General features: G+C 40.1%; 2 protein-coding genes across 2 annotated transcripts; one reads left to right on the top strand and one right to left on the bottom strand.

Annotated features, from left to right (window-relative positions):
• Positions 1–1226: 1226 nt before the first annotated feature.
• cbln2b (cerebellin 2b precursor) lies at positions 1227–3708 on the bottom strand. Its single transcript, XM_029529320.1, has 3 exons — positions 3233–3708; positions 2332–2451; positions 1227–2214 (listed from the first exon to the last, which is right to left on the bottom strand). Exons 1-3 carry the CDS (start codon positions 3518–3520, stop codon positions 2017–2019), a joined length of 606 nt encoding a protein of 201 aa, XP_029385180.1. The 5' UTR covers positions 3521–3708; the 3' UTR covers positions 1227–2016.
• A 4479-nt stretch (positions 3709–8187) lies between these two features.
• On the top strand, positions 8188–16638 carry fbxo15 (F-box protein 15). Its single transcript, XM_029529658.1, has 9 exons — positions 8188–8273; positions 11144–11248; positions 12092–12331; positions 13650–13853; positions 13924–14053; positions 14144–14226; positions 15363–15508; positions 15894–16018; positions 16372–16638. Exons 1-9 carry the CDS (start codon positions 8188–8190, stop codon positions 16636–16638), a joined length of 1386 nt encoding a protein of 461 aa, XP_029385518.1.
• Positions 16639–17624: the final 986 nt, after the last annotated feature.

The following is a 17624-nucleotide window of genomic DNA, read 5'->3' as shown; positions in this document are numbered from 1 at the left end:
TGTACACCCAGCAAGGCCCAACCTCCATACAGGAAGTTAAAAGGCACTGTGTCCCCAGAGTTTTTCACAACAACGTTTGTAACACAGACGTGTTCCACAGCACTTGGACAGGCAAAATGCTCACAAGAAGTCTACCTCTTAACCCAATAGTCCTAAATCAACCAGACCATTTAGCTCAATGTACAAAATTAAAGATTCCCTGCAGTTTACAATTTCCACAGTTGTTCGAAAGACTTTGTACTGAGCAGCAGTGCTTTTGTTTCCCTTCAGTCAACATCACAAATGCTCCAAAGTCTTAACTTGTCTGGACAGACTTAATTAGGGAACTCAATAAAGCATAAAGTCTTTCAAGTTACTTTAAATCAGCAAGTCATCCTATTGATGCTCAGAGAACTTAACTACAGAATATTGCTCATCTTCCGCTGACATAGTGTCTGATTTCAGGGATCCTGCACAAGTCATGTCTGTGCTTCAGTTGGTCAGAATCACCTGAATCATGATTCAGACCTTGCCTGTACTGATATTGAGAAAGGAGTGAGGAGAGTGTTGTTGTATGTGGGAGGAAATAAGAAAAAATGTTGATTTTCCAACTGAACCTTGAAAGCCAAAGTTGCACTACACGTTGGGGGCAAGCTATTAAACTACAGAACAGATGATTTAAAAAATTCTTTGTGACTCTACACAAAGCACTTGTTTATTCTAAGGGGGACTCAGCTGCGGATCAAGAAGACGGGTCTCTCAGTCTTCTGTATTTGTCGTGCACTGCGCAAAGGCGCATCCAGTGTGTTGGTGTTGAGCTGTAAGGTGATGCTCAGTGTTTCCATTCCAGCAATTATATTCCATTCCAGTGAGCAACAAAGGAGCGTTTAGTCATAATAATAGAAGTTGGTTTCTTAGCACCTATCTCTCATGTATCTGCTGTCTCTCTCCTTGCTGGGTTCATTCATTTTCAACGTGTAACAAGTGAGAGTCCAGCGGCGTTTCAGCACCCCGGACAGCGACTAACGCGGCTGCGTCTGTTTGACATTGAGGCCTTTCGGGCTGATCTTCGCTTTTCCTCCCTTCAAACTGAAAGGCAGGACAATAAAAAGTGATGAATGCGCTCAGCCTACATACAATACAATATCTTTTATTAAGCGGGACATATAGGGATTTCTTCTATTATTTCCACAATGTACATTTGGTGAGCAACGTCACTGAACATTAAATCAGTCAAAGCTACGCAGATTCGAAATGGAGAACACACAATTATGTGAATATGTACTTTATAAATTATATAATCAATATTAGTGTTGTTTTTTTTTTTTTTTAATAAAAGGGCCCTAACTCGTCTCCGGTGGCTGAAATATGTCGCCTTTTTTCTTTTTTAAATAAACTCGTCGGCGGCCTACATTTGGCTTATTTTCAATATGTTCAGCATCCAAACGCAACACCATTGACAGCACAAAACATAAAGAAAAAAACCTCCATTCGTGCAAAAAAACGCCTTGGGTGTGAAAGCACTTCTTCTCTGGATGTCCATAATTCCATATACTTCACTTGGACGGAAACCATATATTCTTTAAGGCTATACAAACATAAAATAGAGCATAACACACTCGGCCTGTCCAGGACGTCAGTTCTTCCACGCCTCATTTTCTCCCTTTGTCCATTTTCTCGAGGTTCACTTGTTTGTCTGTTGACAAAGTTTGTTTTCCAAGCAAGAAAAAAAATCCACATACCCGACAAACACACGCCACTGGCCGATCAATAGGATTAATCATCCAGATTGCGTTAAAGTTGACTGATGGATTTTGAATATATGAAATTCCAAGGAAACGTTCATATTTGACTAGATAGTGGACGAGTGTAGGTATACAGATATTCGTCGGCTTCCTTGGCTGACAGTTATTTAAGTTAAAAATAAATGGCGTGGTTGTTTTTTTTTTATTTTTTCTCTTTTTTTTTTGTGTTTTCTTTTTTTCTGTTCCTCAACCTAAACAGAGTCTTCTGCGACGTGGCTCATCACAGATTAGATTATAGAGGAAAGACTAGAAAGCCTGAGAAGGTGGAGTATTTCCATCCACCCATGAGGGTGCCCCGTTCCAGCTTCAGATAGACGCGGTCCTCCCGCTCGACCATCAGCAGTACTCCGTTGCTGGCAGCCTCTCTCGTTACGTCCTGGTCACCGGCGAAAGCTGATATAACCGGGTAATCATTTTGCATCAGGTTGACCTGCAGGGGAGGGAGGGAGGGGGATATAAGTGGAGGGGGAACCCACAGGCTGGCTCACTTTTGCCCGTGCTCGAAAATTGGGACTAAATGCTGAATGCAGATTTGGTCGTTGCTCACCTGAATGGTTTGTCTGTTGTAGACCTTCACCACGTGAAAGCTGAAACTATAAATCCCCCTCCTTGGAGCCTGGAAAACACTCGCTTTGAGATCGAAATGGTTGCCGATGTTCACTAAAACCTGTGACCAAAAAAAAAAAAAAAAAAAAAGGGGGGGGGGGAACAATGAGACAGCGCTCTGTCCCCCCTCCAACCACCCCCTCCCTCCCTCCCACCCCCCCACCCCCTCATGTGCATGCTTCACTTAACATAACAGCTGCCACTGTGTATTGTTTGTCTCTGCTACGCACAGTGATTACAGACAGACGTATCAGATATAGCCCGGTTCTGCTACGCCAAATGTTGAATGCTGAACTTCAGTCGCAGTTTGGGATGGTTCCCGATTTCATGCGTTTAACAGGCCGCAGTCCAAAGCCCTCAGCCGTGAAAACTCACTAGAACATCTTTAGAAAAAAAAAAACAAAACAAACAAACAAAAAAAAAAAAAAACTCCACAATGCGCGTGTAGATGTGGCCGAGGCCTAACACGCATATGTAATAAGTGATCACGCATGGATGGTCATCCTTTTGGCCGCGCATCTCCAAACCGCGGCAGTTACGCAGAGCATTAAATGAAAGGAAAACAGCATTGTGATCTTCAGACTGGAGATGCTCAGGTCACACAGAAGTTCGGCAATGATAGAAAATCAATGACACGTTAGCTTAAACAAGTTATCTACGCCCACGGCAAATATTGTTTTTCAGGTGCAGAAAAGGGGGAACCACCCCCCTCAAAAAAAAAAAAAAAAAAAAAAGCACAAAATAAAAACAACAGAAAAAAAAATACCAATGGATCTAAGATTTTGTGCCCAATCACTTTCATAATACACTCCTGGTGGGTTATGTTATCGATAAATTCTGACCTGGTCGAAATAGATGGTCATAGATGTGTTGCTCATCTCTGACGGCTCATGGTTGGTTCCACGCACGGCGGAAAAAGCCACCTTTGCCCCGGCGGAGCGGACCGAAATGCCAAGTGACGAGGTGACCGCTCCATCCGATGAAGGGTTCGAGTCGCACACCACAAGACACTTCCCTTCCAGCACGATGGGCTCCGTGTCGTTCTGGCCGAGGCAGAGAGCCACGCCGCATCCCAAGAGGAGGACCAGTGCCAGTATGGCACAGGGTCCCGGGCAGCGCGCTGGCACCATGGTCAGATCGCTGATCCCGTGCACACTGATAGAACCCAGCAGCCCCTTGGAGGTTTGTTAGTATTCGATCACCTGGTCCAGACTTAACTCCGTTCTCTCTTCCCCTCTCTCTTTTCCTCTATCAATGATGCTCCCTCACTCTCTCAAACAGCCTCTGACACAGACGCACTCAGACTCTCTCCGGCTGAGTCTCCCCTCCCTCCTGTGCGTCCTCGTCCTCTTAGTTTTTGGAGAGTATTCAGAAAACTGTTGTAAATCCTGATGATAAGAAAGGAGAAGAAATAGAGTATCCATGTCAGATGCGATGGGAGAAAGATTTCCGATAGTTTAGTTCTTAAACTTGAGTGTCATCTCTGTGCGTAAAATGGCTATCGTGCGTAAAATGAGAGGCAGGCGCTCTCGGTAAAAATCAAAGTCGGCCAAATCACGATGCAGAGCTGAATGCTGATATTTTGACTGTCCATTATTGGCCAAATCAACTACCTGTGCCAGTGTGTCCTGCAGGATAACCCACTGTGGCAACTATTGCAACTATTTATAATCTCACTGGAAGAGACGATGTGGCTATCCTCTTGTCCTAAGAAATGGTGATGTTTATATATATATATATATATAAAAGCACTTTGCTGGCATTTCTGCAGAGGAAAAAAAAGGTAAATCACGACCTACCTGTGCCATCCATCCTGCTGGTATGCTCTCTGTCTCTCGCAGACTGTGAACTGAGCGCTCAGATCGCTGGTGCAACCAAAGCAAGAGTCTCGGGGCTCCCTTTCGAGGGACAACTCACGCCCATTCTTTTTGTGTAGCCACTGCAACAACACTCCTCATAAGTATCCCACAATTAAGAGCACATGCGTGGATTAATGGGTCTGTTTACATATTAATCAGATCAATGCTCTGAGCTCTGGGGCCCCTCAGGACGGCAGAGATCACTTGCTTTCAGTGTCTGTCATTTATATGCGGTGGGTTTCTCATGTCGCATCCTGATTAATCTGAAATGAAAGGGGCTGCAGCAGATAACCTTGCTGCTGCATGCCACATTGGCATCCATGTATATGTTACTAATTTCAGAAGTAGACGAGCATTTCTACTAGCTCACTACAGATGCTCGTGCGCCATCCAGTGGCGGATTTTAATTCTACAGAAGTCTGTTTTCCACTGGAACATAAACATATCAAAGCATATAAGTTATTAAGATAATTATGAAGTTGTGCGATGTTTGCATTGGCCACATATGGATATGTGTAATCAGCAAATTAGGCCACATTTGCAAACAAAGAAAGAGTGACGCCTCAGCATACTCTCACTTCACAGAAAATGATCTGCTCCTCTCTGTAGCACCTTTCTTTTCACTTTTTGACATGTCGTCATCCATTAAACAGTCGGACACAGAGGGTTCCTATCCGTGCTCCATAACTCTGAAGGGTTTGAGAGTGGACTGAGTTGGACCTTTAATGAGCTGTCATTTTCCTGCTTTTATGCTAAATGGCCACATTATGTATGGTACTAATATTAGCAGAGGGAGGCACTGGACAGACAGCTTAAGTATGTAGTAGTTTATAATTTTCCTCTATATTTCATTAGGTTTGGAATTTTAAATAGCAAATATGAAAAAAATAAATAAAATGGAAGGGACAAGAGCATCAAGCTAAATTTTTCATTCAAGGTATTGGATGTTACGCTATGAAAAATCCTTCGCACAAGTACAGAATTTATGGTTAATTTTCTGCTAGATGCTTTCATAAATGCACAATTTTAGCAGAGCAAAGAAAATACAAAATCGAAGAATTCGTGGTGTTCCATCCGCTCTTTCTCAGCTCCACATTGGACTGCCAGAGCTGACTGACAAACCATGCGAAAGAGTGACATCAGGTATCCAAGAGTCACAACTGACCCCAGGCCTTCAGAAGGACACAGGGCTACAGAAAACATCAAATGTCAAGTAAGGGGGTACATGCAAGGGAAAGGGATGTGGCCTACATGGCATTACCATACCAGCGGCTGCTGTTGCCCTAAAAGGGACTTCACTTTCATCAGGGAAGATGATCGGCAAGACTGACAACAGTGTTATGGTTATTTTCCCTGACAGCTAGCAGGGGCTACTGGCTTCCAGAAATGGGGAGGTCGATTGTATGATGGGTCTTAAAGCAAGCCATCTGTTCTTGCAAAGAAAAGGGTTTAGCTTCAGTCTGCTTGATTTTGTGTTCTTCTGTACAAATGAAAGTATTTATATCTGGATGATTCCAGCGACTTAGAATTTGCTTAATGCGTAAAATAATTTTAGTGATCTTTCTGTCATGTACCTAATACAGTCTGCCCAATACTTTTATTACAAATATTGTGCACTAAAAATCTGCACTGCCATATGCTCCATGAAGTCTAAAATACCCAATTTAAAATGAATATCTCTCTGTCCATCTGTCTGCCCGTCCATCTGTCTACATGCAGCTAGAAATGAGTCTGTATCTTCATATTTGAAATGAGGTCAAACTCTAAAACAAGTTCATTTGTGATCTTTCTTTCTGTTAGTGTAGCCTACGAAGAAACGACTGAACGCGAAGGAGTGAGATTGTGTTGTGTCTGTCTTGCATTACATCAGGAAGAAGTGATCTCTATCCTAGAATGCGTGAAGTGACAAATAACATCTATCCTGTCTGTTTCCTGCTCTATCCCTTCTCCTCCTTGTACTGGGCTAACACCGTGATGAGGAATCATATAGCTAACCCTGAGAAAGTTTGCAGCAGACGGGTACTATGTGTACTCAAATTCAAATATGCGCATCTATATAGTCTGCACACTCCTGTTTAGGTACAAAAAACTAGGTCTCTCGAGAAAAGCTATCCAATTTTATCAGTAGAATTTGAGTTAGAGTTGAAGTCAGGCATCTTCTGGTAATGTTTCAGCCTCTAGGCAATAAAACAAAATAACTGCAGTATGCTTGTCCATATAGATTGTATACATGTTTGTATCACAAATGTTTGTCAGAAACCAAGTGCAGTGCAGGTATGGTGTGTTCAACAGAATGATGAAAATGACACATGAATCAATAGTTTCATTCATTTTAGCAGGCGTTACTGCACAGAACATGGATTATATCTTTACAAATATTTAGTGGTTGGCTGTTAAATAAGACAGCCAACAATAAGATGTGTTTAGCTGGAGTTTAATTGCAGCCCTGCAGTATGTCTTAGTTCAGGAGAAGACTGTTTGTATTTATCTTTCTATGCATATATGGACTGAAGATGCTCTATCTTTCCTTAATCAGGAAAGATGGAGGGGAGACTGGGTATGTGTGTGTGTGTGTGTGTGTGTGTAACTGAGTCTACTTTCATAACAGTATGAATGCTAAATGAATATTACAATACACCTGTATGAAAATCACACTTTCAGTTGGCTGCTTTCAGCCAGCTTTCAGTATTATCTGCTCAGTGATCCCATGATCCCAAGTTCCTGCACTACTGATCTGACTGACTTGTCCTTCTTTTTGACCTCATAAGATGCCTTTAAAAAAAAAAAAAAAAAACATCAGCAGCCACACCTCCCTTAGCTGTTCTTTTCCGCTGCCTAGGCATGCTGTTAAATGATTAAAGTCAAAGAAATCAGCCGTTGTTTAGCTAATTAGCAGAGGGCAAAAACATCACATTTTGCCTGAGAAGCTACAATTTGATCTGCTGTAGGTCACGACTTTATCTGAAATTGTGTAAGTACTAAACAAAATTTATTTTGAGTCAAAATAAGTTACTTTCTTACCTCAAAATAGATTTTTTTTTCCTCAATAAAATCTGCATGCACCTGTTTCCAGCCTTGAAAATCACCATGTGGAATTTGGAGATGAAGGGGTGGATGCTGAAATAATCATATGGCTCGTATCTCTTTCCCTGATTGATGGAATTGATGCTGTTCCAACTCTCTCCATGTTACAGCCATACCTGGTCTCCCCTACTTGTCTTAATGAGTTTGCACATCAAATTGCTGTGTTGTTGAACGATTCTAAATTATAAAACTTGCCTCAGCGATTTGACACATAACAGAAACTGAAAGTCAGCGTATCCCATTCTTTGCTGCTTCACTTTTAACCATTTTATTTTTAACGTCCCTCTTGTGAGTCCCTCGCCTTTATTGAAGTACAGCAGGCCACTAAATAATTTGTGCACACCTGTAATTCACTGCCCTTCAAATTACGGAAACCCAGCAGAAAGGTTACTGAAGCACAATCTAACAAAGAATGCCCGTCAGTGTTTGAGTGACATCTGTTTATTTCTGTTAATTGAAATCATAGGCTCTAAAGTGTGTTGTTGTTTTTTTTTTTTTTTTAAATGAAGTGGTTTGCTTGCTTTTATTTTGAAGGCAAATGTGCCCAACCCCAGCGGAAGACTTATTTCCGCTCGTGGAAAGAACGTTACCGAGCGTCAGTCACCATGACAACGGGGCGCAGTCCACAAATGTAACGCTGCCGTAGTTTTTCTTCAACATGGCGAAGGCTTGAAAGAGAGAGAAAGAAGTTTTTACTTAGCTTTAACTTTCATTTGTATCATCAACATAGACAAGTTCATCCACTCTGTATCGACGTCATATTCCGGGACCTGTTAAATCAGTAAAAAAAAAACAAAAAAAAACGCAGCTAAACCCTCCGGAAGTTTAAATTACTTTATAGCCGTGTGCTAAAAATGTTCGCTTTAAAAGGAGTTAGTCCCAGAGTGCGGACAGTGAAGAGCAGAACAGCTGACAGGACACCCCGCAGCTTTATGGAGAGGTAATGTGTCAGTCACCATCCAACATGTGAGTCAGGTCGTGTTCAAAAACTCCTTAGTAAAGGCGCACAGTAAAGCAGGTCAAAGACTCCGCTACATGCTCAATTTAAGGAATTGGATCCTTTCCACGATCAATATCAGCACCTAAATGTCCTCACCTGACTGACTATTTGTGTTGCTGAATGTGCATGGCATATTTTTTGTTGCTTTGTCTTTAGATCAGTGATACAAACGTTTTTACGTTATGTTAAACTGCCTGCTTGAGTTGCTCAGAGATAAGGCTGCACACAGTTTGTATCAGCTGATAAAGACACTGGTCCCGACCTGAGCGTTGGCAGGTATTTATTAGGGGAAATAGTTGAATGGGCTTGAACGTGGCGGGGCGAGGTCAGATGCAAACTGGCTGTTAGAGGAGAAGTGAGATGGCATCCAACTGCAGACGGATACTCATGGGGAGGCGTTTGGCAGAAGACCAGCTGTATGTCATTCTAAATTTTCCACTTAACATGACAAAGAGTAAAAGCAGCAGATCCTCACTTTTGAGTTGGTGCAGATCATTCACAAGTGGCAGGGATGGCAATGTCAATCCACAACCTTTGCTTGACTGAAATGATTTTAGCAACTACCTTAGTTGCTTTTGTGGTTTCAAATTGTTCATTTTGTTTTTTAGTGAAATATCTTTATTGCAAATTACTATCCCACTTTGTTGACATTCATCCCCCACCAGGAACAACCATAGACTAATATTTCCACGATTCTCTTCCTCAGGATGAATTATGAGAACTGTTGATACCTTAAAGGAAGTATTTGTCAGTTTTACTGTCTCTACATAGCCATTGTTAGCATTTACTTGCCTTACTTGCTTCATTTAATTTATTTGTGAAGGCAAGAAGTACAATATTTAAGATAAATGTTTTTGACATACTGTATCATATTTAGCATACATTTTGGAGGTACACAAACGATGCTGCAAGTTCAGTGACAGTCCAGGAGTTGAAAATATTGTAAATGAAAGAATGTTAAGAAGCAAGCCCTGGCACGTTTGTCAGTTTTTTTAAAAGACTTGAGTCTCCACTCTGCCCTGAAGAAGTGGCACATTTCAGAGGCTGCATTATAATCTCTTGTATTATGACCAAGATGGCTGAACCTCTTGTCAAGAGTCACTCATCACCATCTGCTCTCTGCCAGACACTACATATGGTGCCACAGAAAACCTACATATAACGCTTTAAACTTTTAATCAGCTCAGTAATGAAATGTTTTCCCTTTAGAGTTTGAATAAAGATTTACACAGTTAAAGATATTCCCATCAACCTCAGCAGTCCTTGCATTCAGTATTAATTCTTTAATTCTACTATGCTAATATACTAAACTCAGATGATGAATGTGTTGATATAACACATGATATGATATGATATGATATGTTGATGTGCCATCAACATATATGATGGTAATGTAGCTTCAAGCACCACCAAGCCCGATTTGGTATTTATTTGGATTGTTGCCCATTATTCACAGTCACTGCTGTGTTTGTATATCCATACTATGAAGACTATATAACAATTTTGTATTTTGTAATCCATTGTAAAATCCCAAACAATGTTTAAGAAGTGCCATCTGTACTTGACAAATCGCTTGACATTGCTGTGGATCTATTGGAATTTTCACAGTAACTAATTCACTCCCAGCCTGCTCTCCTTTTTCCAAACTCTTCGAACTGCCAAGCAAGACTTAGAATAGCACAATACCAATGAGAGGTGAACCATTTGAGCCATTTGAATTTTAAAGCTGGAATATGATACATATCCTGTGTAAAAAAATATTAATTAATTTGGGATCTCATTTATTCATTCATTCATGTTCTACCCTTTTCCGTTTCTGGGTGCTGGAGCCCCCTACCGAGGGCACACCCTGGACAGTTCACCAGTCCATCACAGGGCCAACATACAGAGACGAACAACAACTCACACTGTGGGCAATTTAGAGTCACCAATTAACCTAAATATGCATACGTTTTGATGGTTGGAGGAAACCGGAGTAACTGGAGCAAACCCACACAAACACAGGAAGAAAATGCAAACTCCGCACAAAAAGACCCTGAGAACCGAACCCGCAACCTTCTTGTTGTGGAGCAACAGCACTAACCACTGTGCTGCCCTCATTTGGAAGTTGTTTTAGAAAAAAATTACTCACACAAGTCATTTAATTTGAAGATATTGGCATCATTCACTGGAACAGGTGCATCCAGATCAACTTGATCAATAATTCTCCGTAGCAGACATGAAGACAACCACCCCGGCCATCTTTTAAGGTGTCACGGGACAGAATGTCAGGAAGATAGGTCTAAAGATGATTACAGACATTAAACATTGCTGAATCTTAGTTTAATATCCAAACAAACTCAAATTTTCCAAAGAAAGACAGATGACTTAAGACAAGTAATTTCAGCTTTAATATGGATGACTGTTCACAGTTTGGTTCTCACACTCACAATTCATCACTTCCTGCACAGTGAGAAGGGTCTTGTTCTGAAACCACTGTTACTTGTTCTCCTGGGTATCAATTGGAGAAGATATTACAATATTGATTTAGATTTTTCATATTGATCTATTATACAATCTGTCAAGAGCACTTTTCTTCACTGTCAGTCATTCATATTGCTCATCTGTTCATGGTTTTAGACCACATCCACTAAATAAGAACATTGACATGGATCATTACATTTTGTTGCCAGACATGCATGATGAATTTGCAAGTAGCCTGGCACATTTGTATCATTTACTGGTGCCTCCAAAACATTGCATGCTGAGCAACAGGTGGCATGAAAACACTGGCACGTCCTTGTTCTGATATCTAATTACCTTTTTTGTAGACTGCCATCTGAGATCCTGATTAAGATTCTGTCATACCTGGATGCCTCTGCTCTTTTCAGCATCAGCCATGTCAATAAGCTCTTCCACATGCTCGGCAATGACAAGTAAGTATCAGCCAAGTCTTGTTAATTCAACATACACAGCATATAATACAAATTAATTTAATTAAAATAATCCAATCGAACAGTCATTAAAAACACGACAAGTCAAGCTATTTTTATCTGCATTTTAATTCTAATTCTGATGCAGTACAATGCTTCAACTGATAAACGTTTTATCACAGTTTAACATCCTGATCATTTTTCTCAATTACTTGATCAATTTTTGTTGTCAAAGTCCTAGTTCATATATTTATATAGCTCATTTTGCTTGAACAGTATAGCAGAAGAATAATTTATTAGCTGTGCTTGAGAAAAAGCCAATTCTACTGGGAAAGGATTTAAACATGTTGACTGCATTGGTAAATGGTAGCCAAAGAGATCTCTTTTTTTTTTTTATTCTAGACAGAAAAAATATGTAATTTTCTTTTAAAGGAAATGTCTTTAGTCTTTTGCCTTTAATACCGTTAATAACGCATAAAGAATGTAAAAGCACTAAGAAACTCAGTGTGAGACAGCTGCTCTGATTCACTACCGTACTGGCTTTGCTTTATTACTACAGTGTCCCATGTTTAAATCATTTGGATTGCTTGGCATTGTCATTTACTTTAAAATTTACTTTAAAATTTACTACATCATGGAAAAATCCTTTTCCAATTCACAATTCCCATGAAACCTGAAGGAAATAATTTTGACCAAATAACAAATGACAAATACACATCTGGCACATTTATTCTCATTTATTATTATTATTATTATAATAATAATTATTATTATTATTGTTGTTGTTATTTTTATTTATTAATTAATTTATTTGATTTCATTTTCACTCCAATCTCTCACCTGTAGTGCACTGTGGTATAAAGTATACATAGCAAAATTTGGCAAGAAAGAGAAGCGGAAATTCAAGAACGTGGATGAGCTGCTGCTGAGAGTGGCCACAGTGGAACTGTGGGATCACAATGCTGGCTACTGGAAGTGTCTATACTTCAAGACTGTAGCTGCATGTGATGTGAACAAGTGGAAAAGACATCTTGGACTCATCAGCCATCACACTGGGCTGCCTAGTCAAACAGAGCGTGTTCTAAGGTAAGAGATGAGGTGATGCTAATAAAAACACTTGAAAACCACTTAGGTGAAGTACTTGGGGTGTGTGGTTTGTTTTGTTTTCCAGATACATGATTTAATTTGCCAGATACTTGAGTATAATGATGAGTGGTGTTCTAAGTTAAACTAATCATGTACATTTTAAGCATCTTGGCTATTAAGGTGAGAAAAAGGCCTCAATATTTCTCTGGGAATCCTTGTGTCACTGTTATATTTCAGTCTGTTGCTTATTGCAGACAAATGGAAGTGAATGGCTTTTGTTTGTAAGGTACCATAATCATCTTCTGACTTCTGTGTGCTACATCTAGCAGTTTCACAATTGGAAGATGCTTTGTAGGGTGTCAAGGGAGCCCCTGCACTGGCAGTGGTTAGTAAACAGTAAAACTTTGGAAAAGCTCCCTCACTGTGAAGACAGCTCAGGGGTGGAGACTAGAGGACAGTTCAAGCCACTGGCAATCAAAAACAAAGCAGGGCTTGTTATTCATATCGCACTTAATGGCACTTTCTTATTAAAGGTGAGAAAGGAGGTCTCTGTCTGAATGTGATGTCTGCTCAGGGGGATGCCAGCACACAGGGGAAAGCTCCCTCTCTGCCTTCACCGCAGTTTCTGCTGTGTTTTTATAACCTCTGATTAGAGGATGTGTAGCACTCAATTTTGAGTTCTGTGGCAGTCGCTGTAGTACAGAGGGGAAGGAGAAATAATTGTGTTCCTGCAGAGGCTGTCTGAATTGTTGAAATAAATTACTTAGCCCCCCAACCTATCATCTACACCACACACACACACACACGCAAGCACACTTTCTCCCTCCTCCTACCAACTCAGACGATTCCCTTTGGGGTTTTGTCTGTTAGAAACACTGAGGAGCATGCGATTTACCTTGGTAATAATCATCACAACACATCACACAGACAGACAATGAAGAGTGAAATCCCCTGGGTCATCTGGAGCCTCTCGGGCTGCTCCAGTTTTTAGCTTTGTTCCTCCACTTAATTGATATTGGATGGTGCCTCAGTGAGATACTGGCTGCATCATAGAAGGGGCAGCTCTGAATCACAGTTTAGACAGAATTGAATCAAGCGATTTGTCACAACAGCTGTGGTTTCATTTCATTTGCTGCATATCATTTCATTAGTGAGAACAGCTTATCTGCTGTTGTACTACTCCCTACTTACAAAGGACAGAGCCCATAAATTTCAGATTTATTTGTAGATGATCCACCAGTTAAGCTCTCAGACACTCACCTCTGTTGTGCTACACTTTGAATGCAAAAGCCCAAATATATGTTGTATCGTATTCCAGAGAGTTGCACATCACCTGGGAGCTGACAGTCTCTGAAGAGGGAGGGTGTGAGGTCACACTGGAGCTGAACTGGTCCCAGTTCTGTGAGACTTCAGTATTTCTGTGCTGGAGTGGAGGACGCTCCTTGCCCAACTACCAGAAGATTTCCACCCTTCAACTTCACGGTGTCAGAAGGATAGCCCTCAACTGCCCTGGCCTAAAGAAGTAAGAGGAAAGGTGTCCTATTTGTTTCCTCTATGCTCAGAAAATAGAAAATATATTCTTGCTCTGACAGACCTGGCTGGAAGTCCCTCATGGCCAAGTTAGACATGCAAACTCTAAGGAAAAGTGCGCGGGTCATTGGTCAGGACAGACTGGTTGAACTAAAACTGTTACAGCCTGGAATCATCATTGGTACCTGGAGGGTAATTAGTTTTGCAATTATTATCCATCAATTTATAGCAGCTGAAAAAAGTGAGACAGCAGGAGAGGTTAACTGATGGCTCTCTTTGCAGGACCAGTGCTCCATTGCCTTCATCATGTTCACCCTCCACTTCCACAAATTAGTGGAAAGAAGCATCAAGGGATCCTCTGTTTGGTAGGCTACACTTGAACAGGCACCTTTTATTCACATGCATATGTGGCGTGCATTGTATCACCATCAGATGGTTAGGGCTCAAATTCAAAGGATGTGGGCACTGACAAGATTTATTTGATGCTCCCAATGTGGCCCATCTACCATACACTGCATGGTGAGAGTTGATGCGTCAGCATTAGAGGCACCTGTATTTCACTGCACAGAGGACATTGTGACTCTACTACATTTTTATCAAAAAAAGGATATTCTTGTCATGTATCAGGATACCTGATGCATTATCTTTTGCCATCAGGAGAATGTCATAAAAGTTTACTCGTTTACAAGGGGCAGAGAGGGTAAATTGTTTGGAGAAATAACCCTCTTTGATGTTTGAATTAAACTGATGGATTAAACTGTTTCAGGATGCTTGATGTATCCTGGGGAAAAACATTAAGGAGTCAACAGAACAACACATTTTGTTGTTTTTCTTGTGAAACAGAGGATTACCAAATTAGTTCTGCAAATTATGCAGCTTCAGAAGGAAAAAAATGTTGGTCACTGCTCACAACCTGTATCCACACTCACACAATATGATTAGATAGTAATGCACACGTCACCCAACTGTCTCAAACATTATAGTGGTCACATTTTATTTCTATGCATCTAATCTAAGAAAAAAAAAAAAAAAAGGAATTCAAGTTGAATGATATTCAGTCCTGGGGTTGCTGGGTTGTCTACAAAGTGCCTCATTGATCAATTGAGGGGAGAGACAAAGCACCAGGACTATAAAAGATTCTTTATAATGCTGCAAATATTGAGTCTTGCACTTGAGCAATGTGTGGACATAGTGCCCTCTTCTGGTCTCTTGTAGGCGCACAATACAGTTACACCCTTATGTATTACAATTCATTCGTTCATTCATTCAGCTTTTACTGCTTATCCGATTCTGGGTCGCAAGCGGGGTGCTGGAGCCAATCCCAGATCACACTGGGCGAGGACTGGGTACACCCTTGACAGGTTGCCAGTCCATCGCAGCACTTATTACAGTTTACTGAAGTAATAAACCTCAGAAATGCTCTGAAAATAAATTTTCATTCTGAATGTTCTCTTCCGACAACACAGTCTAATTCACTTTTTACATTTTTTTCCTCCTCCAGTCCCGACATGGAGTTGATGGTCAAATGCCCTTTTAATGACATAGACTCCAATTATGGTCTCCATGGTTACCAGCTACATATTGTTCTCAACACCACTGTATGCAAGTTGATGTCTGCGAGTTTTTCCCAGCTCTTCTGCCACAGAGGTAATCCATTTATGCAACCACGTATTTGTATATTTATACATACAAGGTCATATTGTAAAATTATATATAAATTATATATGAAGTATACTGAATGCTGTGGGGCATTTAAAGACCCCGATTCGAGATGGTGTGACTCAAATAACTTTGAATACTTCTGTCTGAGAGACAGTGCTAGAGGACTGTGTTACATTGTTCTGGCATGTAACAAATAAATCCTTCACATCAAAAAATGTTAAAAAACCCTTTATGGTTTCAAAGTTAGAACCCAAATGTTGATATAATAAGTCTTTCAAATTAGAGCTCATGAATGAGTGACATTACGACTCTTTAAAGTGATAATTATTATGGTATAAAGACTTACATGTTTTTTATTGTCTTTCACCAGCTCAGATCTGCAATGAATTCATCAAGCTGACTGCCATTAGCAGGACAAACCTGTCTCAGCACATCCCTCTGTCAGGCAGCATCACCCTTCCCTGGAGGTGTGAGGTCATGCAGGGCACAGTAGAGGTATTACATATAGCCTACTGTGGGCTACTCACACACTGATCCACTATATGTTATTGAAAGAAAAAATATTCACACTCTAAATATTCTAAGTTTGTTACCAACAAGTGCTGAAAGAGAGCCAGTCATGTTCACAGACGAATTAAAAAGTTTATTCTAAAATTACAAATCACTCCTTTCGTTCTCAGCAATAACAACACAGTGGAAATGTCCAATGTTTACATAGATTTTCAAGTTTTACGTAGTGTCAGAGGTCCTGGATAGAGATTTGGATTTTGGCATTTTAGAATACATAGTAGAGAAACCCCTCACACAATAAAGGGGTTTTCAAGCATATTCACTTTTCTTCTTGCTAGAATTGCTGCATCATGAGTCTGACTCTGCTCGATGAATTTAAGAAGCCCTTTTGGTGTGTCAGCTCACCTGTTTCCCTGGAGCTGGAAAAGACATCCCTGTCCTATGACTATGATGGTGAACACTTCCTGATCCATTATCTGGACTCAGATGGTCAGGTGAAGCTAAAAATTGGATGGATCAAAGAACAGCAGCAGTCCTTTGTCATCAGTTTAGTTATCTATGTGAGTGTTTCCAAGGTGAACAAACATTTTGGTAGACATTACTAAACCTTTTCTTAGTAATTTTTTGACTTTTCTTTGCTATTTAATTTGGTCAAAATCTACACCTTGTTAACCTTGGTGACATGCACAAGCACGCCCCCACACACCCCCTAACCTCCCACAGCAACTCTTGAATAAATCTGTTCATTCCAGAAAGGCATATTCCACCACGTAGCTCACCAAAGTCCCTCTAATACACCATATGGTAAAAGCGATACTATGTGTTTTGTATGTGTGTGTGTGTCTGTGTGTGTGTGTATGTGTGTGTCTTTTTTTTTTTTTTTTTTTTTGCCAGTTTGTTTCATAAATTGTACACTGGAGGTTGAGGTCATGGGAAAAACTGAATTATCTCAATTCCAATCTGAACTAAAACAAATATGAACAGACAAACATTTCAAGATTTCAAGAAATAGATTTTACTGAAAGCAACAGTTCAACATTTATAATTAATGTAGTAAATGTCAATGAATGCAGTAAATATTTAGTAGCTATGTTTTGTTGCAAGTGAACAATTTCATGAAATTGGTAGACAAAGAAAGAAAATCTATATATTTAGAATAAAAAAACATCTTGCTTGCATTTAAATCAAAGTCACTGTAGATTTCTATCACGAAAACTATCGTAACTCTCCAGCGCAATAAACAATGAAGATATAATCGAGCTTATATGATTAAAATGGTGCAGCTCATTTTGTCTCACACTGTACAATATATTTGTATGAACACTGTAACAGACAAAGGTAAGTGATTCCTTATGTTGATAAACAGTTGCAATGTGATTTTATTTTTGTATGATTTACAAAATTTTTGTTTTTCCTTACACCATGACATGATCTGTACTTTAATAACCATGTCATCTCAATGGCGTTGTCTGACATTATGCAATTACTTTTGGATGAAAATTGAGTCTGACTACAGAGATATAATTGATGTGGTAGAATTGTTGGGAACTGTTTCCATGTCGATGATGGGCCAGCACTGCTGATGGCAATA

This window comes from Echeneis naucrates, chromosome 20 (assembly GCF_900963305.1).
Source record: "Echeneis naucrates chromosome 20, fEcheNa1.1, whole genome shotgun sequence".
Lineage (NCBI taxonomy): Eukaryota > Metazoa > Chordata > Actinopteri > Carangiformes > Echeneidae > Echeneis > Echeneis naucrates.
The sequence above is the reverse complement of the archived record's forward strand: the minus strand, read 5'-3'. Positions and strand labels throughout refer to the sequence as shown.